General features: G+C 39.7%; 1 protein-coding gene and 1 pseudogene across 2 annotated transcripts; one reads left to right on the top strand and one right to left on the bottom strand.

Moving 5' to 3' along the window:
• Window positions 1–2,887: 2,887 nt before the first annotated feature.
• Window positions 2,888–9,653, top strand: LOC137737630 (uncharacterized). The gene is made up of 6 exons (XM_088682944.1): window positions 2,888–4,079; window positions 4,188–4,296; window positions 4,932–5,052; window positions 5,156–5,947; window positions 6,405–8,457; window positions 8,761–9,653. The coding sequence occupies exons 1-6, from the start codon at window positions 3,884–3,886 to the stop codon at window positions 9,186–9,188; spliced, it is 3,699 nt and encodes a 1,232-aa protein (XP_088539070.1). The 5' UTR covers window positions 2,888–3,883; the 3' UTR covers window positions 9,189–9,653.
• An 820-nt stretch (window positions 9,654–10,473) lies between these two features.
• Window positions 10,474–12,009, bottom strand: LOC137736268 (AAA-ATPase At3g50940 pseudogene; annotated as a pseudogene). Its single transcript, XR_015955266.1, has 3 exons — window positions 11,943–12,009; window positions 11,000–11,843; window positions 10,474–10,915 (listed from the first exon to the last, which is right to left on the bottom strand). The product of XR_015955266.1 is annotated as an AAA-ATPase At3g50940 pseudogene (transcript).
• Between the last annotated feature and the right edge of the window lie 3,178 nt (window positions 12,010–15,187).

The following is a 15,187-nucleotide window of genomic DNA, read 5'->3' as shown; positions in this document are numbered from 1 at the left end:
ATATTGGACATAATATAAATAATGCATGCAGTTGTAACATATAGTATTTCTCAAGTCGTTCTGCTAAGCAGGTTCAAATTTATTATTATTTATTTAGAGACGGGTATGTGATATTATTTTTAAAAAAGATTTTTTACACAAATTTTTGTGAAACACAATTTGTAATGTATTTTAACGATCCGAACCGTTTCTTTAATTTTAGGTATTCCCTTAAAGACTATGTCTATCAAAAATTACCCAAATCTGAACCATATGATAGTTGGATTAAAAATTTAGGTTTCTTTGTAGAAAACGTATTCCATCTATATTATTCACTACAAATGAATGTCTTGATGCTTTTGGATTTGTCTATTTTTTTGCAAGGATAATATATGAATAACGTTTTAAAAAATAGATCGTTCGGATCGTTAGAATATATCACTGAATGGGTACAACAAAAATTTGTGTAAAAAAAAAATAATGCGACGCATCCACTCCTATTTATTTAATATCGTTCGAAGACGGAATAAAACAAAACTACATTACGGTCGTGATTTTTCTCGACAGTTTTAATTGGTTTGTATAATACTTTAATTAGTTGGGTTGATTGAACAAATACTATATATATTTTATGAGTGTAGTTTTACATAAGATTAGTTGAAAGCCGTACATTGAATATAAAAGGGAAAAACATAAATAGTGGTTGTGGTTACATTGAAGGCTTCTAAGTTTTCTTTCTCCATCACCTGCCAATTAAAACGACGTCATTGTGCAGTTCCTTTCCATTTAGTGCACAAATTCATGATAACATTAACACATGGTTGTTGGTAGTACATCGGCTTTTTATCTAATTCCATCGCTGTCCCACTGTCTTTATTTAGGGTTTAATTGGATGCCTCGTTGACACTTATTGGTTATCTTTCAATTGTTCATTTTACAATCGACATTTTTGTAGATATTATCCAAGTCAACAATGATTAATTAAGCATTGTTTTATCCAAATATAACAACCTCATTATCTAATGTGATCATTGGCATCGGAACTGATCATCTCCAGATCCGAACCATCGGTATCATACGGACCTCCCTACTATCACTCACCTCTCCCTCCCCTCCCACCCCAATCCCATTGCATAATTCCCCAACCTTTAACTCCTCCCACTTTCTTCGTTTTCTTTCTTTCTTTCTATGTGGTTCTTTTTCGTCGATCACTGCGGGAGAAGAAGGCAACAAACAATGTTGAGGAGAAAGAGAAGGAGTGAGAAAGTTGAAGGAGAAGAGTGATCGCAACTGCACGATTTTACGTGAATAGCTAAGATTATTTGGTTTGCAGGATCCGTATGGTTCGAATTCATAGAGAATCTGTTTCCATTAGCATTACTTGTTATGTTATTATGAGAGGGAATTTCATAAATTTTCAATTACAGATTTGTAGAATAGCATGTGATTGACACAACAAAAGATTTTGTGCTCTATAACGATCGAGGAATTAAACTTCATGAAAGTGTATGCTTGATGACTATTTTTCGATCTGACAATACGATTCATTCTTGCTACTAAACTTCTATACCTAATGAAAGTGTACGAAAAACTGACATAGAGCATGAGGGTTTTCTTACGACGAAAGGAAAATACTTGACTCATTATATATAAGAAGTCATTCCTCCTTACAGACAAATCACAATTCAACAAATATGCATAACTTTTACTTATATGGTTGTAATGTGTTACTTTTGCGTGCATCATATAATCGTAAATCCACAAAAAAAGCAATGTGTCACAATACTTGCCATAAATAGAGTTGGTAGGAAAATTTCTTGATTTTCTTCGGTGAGAATAATTTCAATCAATTTTGGGTTTATTTAGTACATATTATTTACAAATTTTGATTTTGTTAAGTTGACTAGAACACTGTAGTATCCCACATCGCCCGTGAGGGCGTGGTCTTTGGGCCTTATATGTCCATGCCTGGTGGTACCTTTCGGAGAGGCCTTTTGGAGCTGCGGCTTGCAAAAACAAAACCGTGCGGTAGCCCTGCTGTCTGCGACATAGTCCAGGGCAGGGAATGCCAAAGCGGACAATATCTTTGGGAGGGATACCGGGATGTGACAATTTGGTATCAGAGCCAGACTCACGGTCGTGGTGTGCCGACGAGGACGTCGGGCTCCCTAAGGGGGGTGGATTGTAGTATCCCACATCGCCCGTGAGGGCGTGGTCTTTGGGCCTTATATATCCATTGCCAACCTTAAGTTTCAACTAGGCCTTTTGTGGACTCCCTGAGGGGAGAGCAGGCGCTGGCTACGGCTGAGTACCGGTCCACAGAAACAAAACCGTGCGATAGCTCTGTCTTCGGGCAGGGAATGCCAAAGCGGACAATATAGTTGGAGCTGAGGGTTGGGATGTGACAATTTGGTATCAGAGCCAGACTCACGGTTGTGGTGTGCCGACGAGGACGTCGGGCTCCCTAAGGGGGGTGGATTGTAGTATCCCACATCGCCCGTGAGGGCGTGGTCTTTGGGCCTTATATGTCCATGCCTGGTGGTACCTTTCGGAGAGGCCTTTTGGAGCTGCGGCTTGCAAAAACAAAACCGTGCGGTAGCCCTGCTGTCTGCGACATAGTCCAGGGCAGGGAATGCCAAAGCGGACAATATCTTTGCGAGGGAGACCGGGATGTGACAAACACTATGATCTACTATCACTCGAGTTAGATTTTCCTCGTTTTGGTGAACCACTAATATTATTCGATTACTTTTTAAAAAGAAGGTGAGTTTAGTGTAGCGTTCGAAAAAAAAAAAAATGTAAATTACACTATCATTCGGCAAAAATACAAATTATTGACTACTGTAATTGGAAAATAACCATATGAAAAGGAGTGTTACAAATACATGATTAAGTAGAGAGGCTACTTACTACAACGGCAGTGGCAACGGTCGTAAAAATTAAGAAGAAGAAGAGAAAGTGCAATTGACAGAAAGAAAATCACGAAAAAGAAAAGAAAAAAAAAATGGACGAGCAAAGAGAAAACTGAAGAAACAAAAAGGAGAAAACGAAAGCTTGTTGTGGAGGAAACGGGCAAATCCAGACGAAAGCAAATCGCCAGTTTTTATTTATTTATTTTTATTTTTTCAGTTTTCAGGAGCTCCTCCTCAAATTTTCCACTTTCTATTTCCTGCCGCACCGATCCGTTACCGCATTCCTCTTCCGATCCGTGCGCGCCTAGGCAGAGCAATAAATGCTTTAGATCCGACTGCCTGATACAGCATTCGTCGCGTTGCGGTTGTCGTCTTCGAGCTCGCTGCGGTCGAGCTTCGAGTTCTCGGGATCGCAGTGAGTTTTGCGGAAGCTATTTTTGTCTGTGTGTCGTCGAGCTGTGGAAGCGCCGGAAGTGGTTTCGTCAATGGCGGTGTGAATTCGGGTTCAGTGGCGGCGTAGTGGTTGGCGGGAGCTGAATTGGAGTTGGAGTTAGGTTTTTGGTGGCGGGTGCGGTGGTTGCCCTTTTTTGGTGTCTTCAAATGGCAGAATCTAGGGTTTTGAGACTTCGGTACACGATGAAGGTCTTGATTTGATTGGATTAGATACGTCGACGTTTAGCCTCTGCATTGCGACTGGTACGGTTGTTTCAGTTGCTGCGTTAATTTTGTATTAATTTTTACTTAATATTTGGCATTTGAGTTGACTTGGACCTGGCATGTATGATTCCCACTGATATTCAGTGGTTGGAATTGGAATTAAATTAGTTTCGTGCATTTTGTGTTGTGGGGGAATCGGAAACGAAGCTTGGTTGCTTAAATTGTTGGCATTGTGAGCACTAGCTAGGTGTATGTGATGGGTTACTGCTTCAATTTGCGTTGTATGGAGCGGTTGGCGCATCGGTTTTGACTGTGTAGTTTTTATATTGTGAGAGATGCCTCCTTCGCCGTCATTGAGTTGCTCTCCGGGAAGAGAGCCAAGAGCAAACCATCACAGAAGGGGTCAAAGTTTTGAAAGTGGAGTGTTTTTGAAAGAGAAAGATGAAGATCTCGCCTTGTTCAACGAAATGCAGATCCGAGAAAAAGAGGATTTCTTGCTTCAGTCGTCAGATGATCTTGAAGTTATATTCTGTAAGATGTCATCCACCATTTCATCATTTGCTAGGAAGTGTAAGGTTTCAGGATTTTGTCTCTGGTGATAGGGCTGACAGGGTTTCATTTATGTTTTCAAATTTACAGCTACAAATATGAGGCAATTTTCGGATGTGAAGCTCGGAATCACCATTCCGACACGTGGAGAGAGTAGCGACCTGTTTAATGTGGAGGGGGAGAAAAATGACTATGACTGGTGAATTATACTTTTTCTTTATCTGATACCTTAATTTATCGATGCTATATTACTGGTTTAGGATATGCTTTTCATTCTTAAGTACTAAAGAAATGATTAAATTTCATCTAGGATCAATTTGCATGCGTTTTACATTGTAAGCATGTGATACGCCCTGGTTGTAAATTGTAAGACGAGTGTCCTGCCTTAAAACTAGGAATTTTTCGGTAAACCAGAATAATTTACTTTGTCAGAGGACAAAGAACACAGATTATTTTCCTAAAAAAATTGGGTGATGATTTTGGCTGTCCAAAAACAATTTTAAACAACCTTATGAACTCCCCACGTGTGAGAAAATAGATAAGTGTGGGAAGTGATTTTTCTGGTGCCAAAATGATCTCTCAAACTAAGAGGGTTTGTCCGTTTCATGCATACTTTCATTCTTGCATCTTATCTGGCTGAGATTTTAAGAGTTTCTGTCAAATAGCTGGAAAATTTCACTGCTTGAGATTTGTCCATTCATTCATAGAGCAAAAACTGAATGATCAACATGTTATAGAAGTGGGTTGCATTTTGTTCCTTTACTGATGCTTATCAACGCTGGTCCTGTTTATGTCTTTTTACTGACGGAATGATCTGGTTTTTAAATTTCAAAGGTTGGTAACACCTCCCGACACTCCTCTTTTTCCTTCCTTGGATGATGAACCACCACCAGTTAATGCACCACAGAGGGGCAGACCTCGAAGTCAACCTATTTCTATATCAAGATCATCCACGGTAGGGGGTCAAATCACTTTTATGGGACTCAATTATGTTAGTCATCATCTTGTAGACTTTGAAGATTATGCTGATATCTTTATTTTCCGTACATTTAATGCAGATGGAGAAGAGTTATCGAAGCAGCAGGGGCAGTGCTAGTCCTAATCGCTTAAGCCCATCTCCTCGTTCGGGGAATAGTACAATCCAGTCAAGGGGACGGTCATCACCGGTACGCCATTCCAGTCCAACCCCAAGTCTACGTCCTGCTACTCCATCACGGAGACCATCTACTCCATCACAGAGACCATCTCCTCCTTCACAGAGACCATCTACTCCCCCAAGTAAATCCCCAACACCTCCTCCAAGGTCGTCTACCCCCACACCACGGAGGATGAGCACTGGGTCCAGTAATACTGGGGCTTCACCTGGGATGAGAGGAACTTCCCCAGCAAAGACAAGTCGAGGGAACTCTGCTTCACCAAAAATAAGAGCATGGCAAACAAATATTCCAGGCTTCTCCTGTGATGCACCTCCCAATCTTCGTACTTCTCTTGCTGATCGACCGGCAACATATGTGAGGGGTTCCTCACCAGCATCTAGAAACGGTAGGGACAATTCCTCCAACTACAGAAGGCAATCAATGTCTCCAACTGCTTCTAGAAGTGTCAGTTCATCTCATAGTCATGATCGAGACCCATTTAGTTCTCACAGCAAAGGTTCTATAGCATCTTCCGGTGATGATGATCTAGACTCTCTACAATCTCTTCCTGTGGGTAGTTTGGACCGATCAACTTCAATAAGAGTTGGTACTTTTTCAAACAACAGAGCTATGGCCTTCTCCAAGAGACCAGCCAAAGTGGTGTCCTCATCTTCTGCTCCAAAAAGATCCTTTGATTCTGCCCTTCGACAAATGGTACTTTATGATCTACTGCATTAAATTGCATCCTTTATGATAAAATAATTCTTTTATCATCCGATGAGAGGCAACTATTTGAAAGTAGGGATAGTTTTCTTAAGTTCTTATCCAATGACTAAGCAATATAATTCTCTAGAATTTCTGAACTTCTTGTCTGCTAAAGTTTTCTCTAGCTTTCAATTCAAGGTCTTTCTGGTGTGTTTCTTTCCTATTTCAAGTAATAACGTTACATTGGGTTTAACCAGAGTTATAAAAAGATGCTGAAAACGTGAACCGCACTGAATTATTGTAATATTCTCTCTCTCAATATTTCTTAGGTTGCCATTATGATCTTAACACCTTGAAATCCTATAGTTATTAAATGTTACATTTGCACTTCACTCATTGTGATATTTCCGTTCATACTGTATAGAAATCCACATCATAGGGTTAATGCCTTACCTCGTCCATGCAGGATCAACGGAAGGGTCCCCAGAATATGTTTCGGCCACTCTTATCTAGTGTTCCCACTAGCACCTTCTATGTTGGAACAGCAAACTCTGCGCATCATCCTCTGATTTCCAGGAACTCCTCAGTCACAACTAGCAGCAATGCGAGTACTGATCTGGGTGCTAGTGTTGCACATGATACGGAAGGGAGTGATCACAACCAGGATGATATGGCCAGTGAATCTGAGAAAGTGCCATACTCTGATGTTCATGAAGAAATTTTTGGTTTTGACAAGATGGATGTAGTAGATGAAGACACCAAGCATGACGTCCATGATGGCTCACGTGACATTCATCATGGTGACTTCAATGGAGGCACCAGTACAGTGGAGTGTGGAGCTGGTCACTCCGAAGATTATGGTCACCCCGATAACATCACAGAAGTCAGTCGAACCTCTGAAGATTCTCATGTTAAGGGTGATTTTTCAGAAATCAATAATCTTGAAGGCATGAAACATTGTCTTAAATGTGGTCACAGGTATTATGTTTCTGATGAGGTGGAACGGAACATTAGATTTTGTCCAGAGTGCAGGACAGATAAACTTTTTACTGTCCTGATTCCAGAGATAACTGAAGTTCCTGAAAACTCCCCAGCTTTGTCTGTCGAAATTGTGGAAGAAGAAAAACCTTTGGATGCAAAGGAAACCATGGTGATTGTGCCTGGATCTCCCCAAGTTTCTGATTTGGGAATTCCAAACAAATCCCAGGGTGAAGAGAACATCGGTTCAGGCCAAACTATTGACGGTGAGCAAATCCCTAATTATTTACAAGAAGTGTCTCTTGTAAGACCAGTGGAGGAGGGAGTAGGGAAAGGGCTAGCCGACCAGCAAGAGGTGGGTGCACTAACTGTTGGTTGTAGCCAACCTAATAGTGCGACCGTGAGTCAGAATTTGCATCATTCTAACAATTATCCAATTACGAGGGCTGACATTTCAGAAGGTGCAGGCATTTCCATACTGCTGAAGAGGACAAGCAGTCCCAAGGGGGATGTTATTCAGGGCAGGACGTTAACAGCCACTAGCATACCTTACGAGGATCTGTCATATGCTAGAGATAGTTCAAACAGTATGAGAAGCTCCATTGGCCATGCTAGTTTCTCTGCATCATCTTCATTTGATTTTGGCCCAGCTAGACAAACAGAGACTCGTGTGCAGCGACAGTTGAGTAGCAAGAAATCAGACATGGATAGTTTCTCTGCATCATCTTCAGTTGATTATGGCTCAGCTAGACAAATGGAGACTCGTGTGCAGCGACAGTTGAGCAGCAAGAAATTAGACATGGAGAACCACAGGCATGACACAAACACGAAAACCCAAAGTGTTGGATCATCGGACATGGAGAATCACAGAAATGACACAAACATGAAACCCCAAGGCATTGGATCATCATCCTATGGAGATCCAAACCATGCCTACCAAACGTTAGGTCTTTTGTCAAACACACATGATGATGATCTTGAGGTTACTGTGGGAAATGTGGAATATGATGTCGCAGAGGTGGCTCCCATAACATCTCAAAAATCCTTGCTAGCTTCAGAATGTACAGGACCAGATGTTACTGCTACAGCTTCTACCAGGACGACTGTTGTCAAGGAAGATGATACTGTGTTCAGTTCTACCAGTGGACGATTTGATGCTTCTACCACAGAATTGTCGAATCATGCAGTTAGGACTCCATTAGAGGAGAATTGGGTAGCACCGGGTTGTGAAAATTGTGCTTCAGATGAGAACGGTGAAGAATTGCAAAACTATGCAAGTAGTGCCACAGATCCAGAAGTATCAGTTGTAAATCCAGACTCATTCAAGGAGGAAAACACCACTCTCAACAGTAGTGTTGACGGAGTGGATGCTGAAAAAAGTAATCACAGTGCTCAATGTTCAATGAACAGTGATGCTTCCATTGAGTCAAAAAGCACGATTGAGGAGTGTCAGGAGCCTTCAGTTCCAATTCCTTCCGACAGTTATATGACACCTTCAGTTCCAGAGAACACCACCTCTAATAATGCATATGGCATCTTAGGTATGATTTAAAATTTGTGTTCAACTTTTTTTCTTTCTTGCTGGTTAATGTTTGACATTTTTTATTTTTATTTTTTACTTTAAAACTTTTCTCGATGAGGGTGGCGAGTATCATGTGGACTACAATATCAGAAATAGAAACTTTTTCCGGTGTTCAACTTTTTTTGCTCTCCCTCATGCTGTCTGGCACTCATATTTTTCCAGTTTTCGGAATAAGCATGGTTCCCTATTTTTTTTTTCTGCTTCCTGACCACATTATATGGAATTAGAGTGAATAGCTGACATGCCTATACATTTTTTTCAGAAGAGGAATCAACAGTAATGGTTGAGTATCAAGGTCGAAGCAAGACGAGAAGCCTGACACTAGAAGAGGCAACAGATACAATACTCTTCTGCAGTTCCATTGTCCACAATCTGACCTACGAGGCTGCAGCCATTGCAATGGAAAAGGAAACCTCAGTCCCGTTAGAAGGTTTTCGGCCTACAGTTACAATTTTGGGGAAATCCAATCCTGAGAGAAAGGAACCGCGGGGCAGAACTGTTAGTCGACGTTCTTTAAAACCTCAAAAGGGCAAGCCAAAGCAGTTGGAGACAGATGCTGAGCTTCCTGCTAGTAAGACTGAGAACGATGAGAATGTTGACGAGTCTTTGCAACGGAATGTAGGGCTTCCCAAGGTAGACAGCATGAAGCCTCCAAAGCTGGAATCCAAGTGCAACTGTACTATAATGTGAAAGTCTCCATTCTAATCCCACTTAAAGTTCCCGCTGTGCATTTTGGCCACTTCCTTCAGCAGTTCAGTGCAGCCGATATTTATGGAGATGGTGCCGAGTACTTGTATTTTGTGTTTGAAGGGGTTTGGGGGTACTTGCCAAATGTTTTTATCAGTTCCGAATCTTCCGATATATTTGTACTAATCGTCGTGAAAACAAGGCGATGTTTTCACGACGTAATTGTAAAGTTTTCCTTTGTCATTAGGTGCTGGTAGTGGTGTGAGGCATCGGAGGTTTGTGGTAGCTCCGGCCTTGTTAGGGAATCAGTAAGTTCGATGTGGTTCAAATCCTCCACTAGTGTGCGTGTGTGCGAGAGAACTCAATTCATTCATATTCATTATGATTGTTTTAGAATATACCTTGATTATTATTACTAGATATTCGGGAAGCGAAAATAATAGGAGGTGCTAGCAATCTTCTCACTCAGGAACTCTTGTTTTAACTTCTTGACTCTCAATTCCATACTCACTTGACTCTCAGTTCCATACTCAATGTTGCTTGATGTTCAAGCTGTCTATTTTTAAGCAGGAACTTTAACGAAAAGCTCATGGTACTGTTTGTTTTAACGAAAACCGCATTTTTACATTAAAAAATCAATCCTAGTACTATTCACTTTACCTTTTATTTTGTCCTTATCGTTAAAACTCAAAGTTTTCAAGCCTTTTCATTAGTTTTCCATTTTTTAGTTCATTTTTTTTTTACAAAAAAATCAATTAAATTAGAAAGAAAGAAGAGAAAATTGTAGCAAATGTGCCTCAACTTTAACTCAATTGGATGTTTGGTTCTCAACTAAAAATCCATGACCATTGGTCCCTTAACTCATCAAAATATGCAACTGTGGTTAGTTTCGTCAATTCCGTCAGAACTTCTGTTAAAATGATTTATGGTGGAAGGACTATTGCTCAAATTAGGTTAAAGTTGAGGGATTGTTACTCCAATTTGGTTAAAGTTGAGGGACCATTTCTCTGATCGGGTTAAAGTTGAGGGACGTCTATTTGCCCCTTGATTCAACCTCACGTATGTGGCATGTGACTCATTCTGACGGAAGTTTGGACAGAGTTGGCAAAAATGACCATAACTACGCGTTTTGATGAGTTAAATGACTAATGATCACAGATTTTTTGTTGAGGAACCATTACTGCAATTCAATTAAAGTTGAGAAACCATTACTATAATTTCCTCAAGAAAGTCAACAAATTCATTTATTTATTTCTTCTTGTCCTTTGAGAAAATCTAAATATGTGTGTGCGCGCGCGTGTAAGCTCCTTGTATTCCAAAGCATTATTTCTCTTGTCATTGTCTTTTGTTTCTTCAAACTTGGCTTCTGCATTGCAGTTCATCGTTTTCTAGTTCTTGAGGAATGCAGCGAGTCCTGCAAGCGCCTTATCGGCTTCTTCACTTTTCACGAGTTGTTCTGCAATCTCTGCAGGGATCACCTCCAGCTGCTTTAAGAATTCTTCAATTTTGTCGAAGAGATGGTGAGTTTTTATTCCAAGGTAGTTAGAAGCAAGGATCTTGAATCCACTTGGTGTGCAGTAGGACATATGAATGTGCATATCCATGCGCCCCGGTCTCAACAATGCAGGATCTAGTTTCTCCTTGTAATTTGTCGTAAACACGATTATCCTCTCATCTCCGCAGCTTGACCACAGCCCATCAATGAAATTAAGCATCCCTGATAGAGTTAACTGTCGAAAACAGACAACTTAATATGAACAGAGTCATAGATAGAACTTTTTGTATAGGTAAGATCACGTGCACCTGGTTTTTACCTGGCTGTCATTGTTACTGCCTCCTCCAAGTTTTCGGTCACTCAATTCAATGCTGCAATCAATATCTTCAATTACTAGTATCGATTTGCAGTGGAGACTAACAGCCTCCTGAGCTCGGAGTTGCTACGAATTTGCATAAGCTCCAAGTCATAGACGTCAAACTTAAGGTAATTAGCCATGGCCGCGATCAAGCTGGACTTTCCTGTACCGGGAGGACCATACAACAAGTACCCGCGTTTCCATGCTTTGCCTACTCTCCCGTAAAACTCCTTCCGCTTCACAAACCTGTCCAAGTCATTGATCAACTCCTCCTTAAGCTTGGGACCCATTGCCAATGTGTCAAAAGTAGACGGATGATGAAAGATGACAGAGCCCCATGGACCTGCATTGTACTCTGTGGTAAAGTTGTTAAGAGCATGAAGCTTCACTGCCTTGTTTTCATGTTGTATGGCTTTTGATCTCTCTACTGCATACGGCAGGTAAGCATTCAACACCTTTTCTCTGTATCTCTTATGGAAACTGACCTGAAGTGACTTGTTCTCAGATACTTCAATTGAGGTGGCTTCCAGCTCGTAGTCAAATTCTGATCTTCGTGTTTCAGTAGAACAGAATTCCCATACCAACTTGATTCCTTCGAATTCATTGATGAGCTTTTCGCCTTTGTTGATGGTGACGGAAAAGTTGTTCTGTCGTGCGGACTTGGAGACCTTGAGCTGTTCGACAGAAGGGGTGATCCTTGTGCTCAAGTAGGCTTCGGAAGCCTGGTAAATTTCATTGAAAGAGATGCCACTGAACTCATGAATGATGAGAATCACTTGAGAATTGGGAAGGTTTCCGAATAGGCCTCAGAGTGTGGCGATGATTCTATCATGGAGTTTTCGGGGTATGAGCTGGGTGGCTATGGTCGGGACCTCATTGATCACTGTCCTGCCCAGCATTGCACCTGCAGCAAAAGTTGTGTAGGTTGATAGGACTGTTGCCGTTGAAGGCACGTTTGTTAGAGAAAACATCTTTCAATGTGTGAGTTTTTGTGCTTGCTGGTTTGTTGAGTTGAGTTGGAAATATTGGTGAAGGGATTTTATAGCACAAAAATTGGAAAAAGCAGCTTCCACACGAAGCTGTTTGACTAAGATGTTACAAAGCTTTCACCATAATATTTGTTCAAGCCAAGTCAATCTTTTCGATGAGAGAAACAAGCTTCTTAAGCAATTTTCACTATAAAAAACGACCAAGAGAGAGTGCCGAGTCCACGGCTTTTTTTTCACATACACCATTAATCCTTGATTCACAATTTCATGCCAATTGAAAATAAATTTCCAAATTATTGAGACAATTTAAGAGCAACTCCACCGTTGCAAAGGCCCCTTAGGGCTATTCACTATTTAATCCATCCAGTGAATAGTAACTACCCTTAATGAACAGTAACTGCTTTTTGCATCTTCACTCCTACACTGAATAGCCCTAGTAATAAGCAATAAAATATTTATATTTATATTTATTTATAAAATAATACAAAATAATTTTATTTGTAATTTCAGATAAAATTTTTAATCGTTTTCGTTGCGCTACGTGTCATTATCCAAAAAGATAATTATTAGTGATGGATTTCGATAAAATTTTTATCCAATGTTGTCGTGCCACGTGTTGTTATCTTTTTAAAATTTTGAGAGAAAGATAGGAATGTGGTTGAAACTAGTTGACAAAATATGAAATTGTGATGTAAGGTAGAAGATAATAAGAAGGTATTTATAGAAAAGTAAAATCAAAATTTTTTTTTAATTTTTCAAAATTTTTTTTAGGATTTTTATTAATTTTTTACATTTTTTAAAATTTTTTATTCACATAATTAATGTAACATCCCACATCGTCTAGGGGAGTGATGCTTATATGTATATTCCCATCCCTACCTAGCACGAGGCCTTTTGGGAGCTCACTGGCTTCGGGTTTCGTAGGAACTCCGAAGTTAGGCGAGAAGGAGGCTAGAGCAATCCCATGATGGGGGACCCACTGGGAAGTTGCTCATGAGTTCCCAAAAACAAAACTGTGAGGGAATGGTAAGCCCAAAGCGGACAATATCGTGCTACGATGGTTGAGTCGGGCTTGGGAAGTGGTCCGCCCCAGGCCGGGATGTGACAATTAATCTCTACCGTTGGATTAAAAAAAATTTGAATTCCAACACTCCAGATTGTGCCACGTTTCACAACGGTGAGATTTCAGAATTTTAAACTGCTTTTTTTTTTGTAATTTATAAAGTTGAATAACATGGACCGTTGATCTCAGATCCAACGGCTGAAATTAAATAAGGTTTTTAATTTTTTTTACTGTTGGAAATCCAACGGTCCATAAAATGTTGCCGTTGAAATCCAACGGACGTGGGGAAGCCACATGGCCTCCCCAACGGTAACATTTTAGAAAAGCGTTGCGGGCCCCACGTCTGAAACCATGTTAGACGACGCGTGCCCACTTACGCTTGATGCAAAAAAGAGAGAAAATGTGGATGACGTTGTCTTGACGTCAGCCTTACATCATAACTACTCCAGGCTCTCGGGCCAGCGACTCCCCACAGGCCTCTCGCTCGGGCCCCTCGGGCTCAATCGCCAGCTTGGGCTGGACCTTCTTGCTTGGGCATTTTGGCACCATTTGATAGCCAGTCGATGGGGCTATCAGCTTCAGTGGAGCTGCTCTAAGCGGTGAAAGTGATGCAGACTTCGATTAAATTAAGATATTTATTACTTTAAGTTGAAAATTGAAGATTTAGGTATTTCTGATTTATAATGATATATTTTTCTTTTGTACTTTTCAGGGGAAAACTCAGAGAAATTAATTAGGTAATCGTCATAGCAAGAGGGGAGCAATCACAAAAAATCTACTAGGCACACACGCATTGTAGAGTACTAGGTTTAATTGTTCACACTTATTATTATTTAATTGTGATCTTGTTTGAGATATAAAAGATTGCACATACTAAAAAATATTCATCTGGCTACTTGAAGTGTCAAAGGAAAAGAAAAGTTAAACAACTGACACAATCTGAAAAATAAGCTATTGACAAGTTTTCTGTTAAAGGAAAAAAACTACAAAGTTCAATGGAGGACTTAGTTAATGAACAACACAATTAACTAGTTGATGATTTGGGCCATGAGGATGCTTTTAATGTCTTCACTGAACAACCCATTGAGTCAATTCCCTTGAACATTTATGATCCTCGAATTTGGGATGGTCTGAGATCCTAAATGGATTGATTTGTTAGCAAAAAAAGATCCTGCAAGAGATCTATTAATTGAGAAAAGTCCAAAAGTTTAGTTTAATAGGTTTTTTAATGCATCCTTTCAATTAGCAAATGAGGGCTACAAAGATTGGACACATCTCAGTGTGAGGCTTAAAGAGCATGGAACCAGTTCTGATCATATCTCAAACATGCCCACTTGAATTGATTTGCGTCTTAGATTACAAAAAAGAAAAGAAAAGAAAAATGAAACATTGACAAAGCTGTGCAAGACTAGATCAAGAAAGAAAAAAAGCATTGGAGAGAGTTACTACGAAGGTTGATTTCCATTGTGAAATATTTAGCTAAGTACACACTAGCATTTCATGGAAAGAACGAGAGGCTTTATCAAGAAAGTAAAGGAAAATTTATCAGCCTAGTTGAAATGATGGCTGAATCTGATTCATTGATAAAGAATTATCTTCAACATTTTCAAAATAATGAATCATTATCTTTGTCATACTATCCATAATGATGATATTGTTGATATCTTGTGAAATCAAAGGTGCAACCATTCGAAAAAATAAAATAACCTAAATATTTTATTGAGATACTTGATTGTACTTTTGATTTTAGCCACTAAGAAAAAATGATTTTGATTTTAAGATGTGTGGATGTGAATAGTACTCCAGTAAAAGAGAAGAATATTTTTGCAATATTTGAATGTGAATAACAAATAAGGACAAAGACTGTTTGAAGAGTTGCTGAAAATGTTAAAAAGTCCTAATCTTGAAATTGATGATGTGAGAGGGCAAGGATAGGATAGTGGATCAAATATGAGGTGTATAAAAGAGACTTTTGAATATAAATCTTAGGAATGTACACTAAATGTGGTTGCCATAATCAGTTAAAAAATTTGGTTCAACATTTTGAAAATTTTTGACATGATTAGACGAGTGATAGAGATAATGAAATCATTTTAT

The sequence above is a fragment of the Pyrus communis genome, chromosome 13 (genome assembly GCF_041283825.1).
Source record: "Pyrus communis isolate YQ-2024b chromosome 13, ASM4128382v1, whole genome shotgun sequence".
NCBI classification, from domain to species: Eukaryota; Viridiplantae; Streptophyta; class Magnoliopsida; order Rosales; family Rosaceae; genus Pyrus; species Pyrus communis.
This window is presented reverse-complemented; position numbering and strand designations above follow the sequence as displayed.

Excerpts from the sequence above, each read along its gene's own strand:
- LOC137737630 (XM_088682944.1), top strand. The coding sequence starts at position 3,884 with ATGCCTCCTTCGCCGTCATTGAGTTGCTCTCCGGGAAGAGAGCCAAGA. Across the intron at positions 4,297-4,931 it reads GAGAAAAATGACTATGACTG|GTTGGTAACACCTCCCGACA; the intron begins GTGAATTATACT and ends TAAATTTCAAAG. Across the intron at positions 5,948-6,404 it reads ATTCTGCCCTTCGACAAATG|GATCAACGGAAGGGTCCCCA; the intron begins GTACTTTATGAT and ends TCGTCCATGCAG.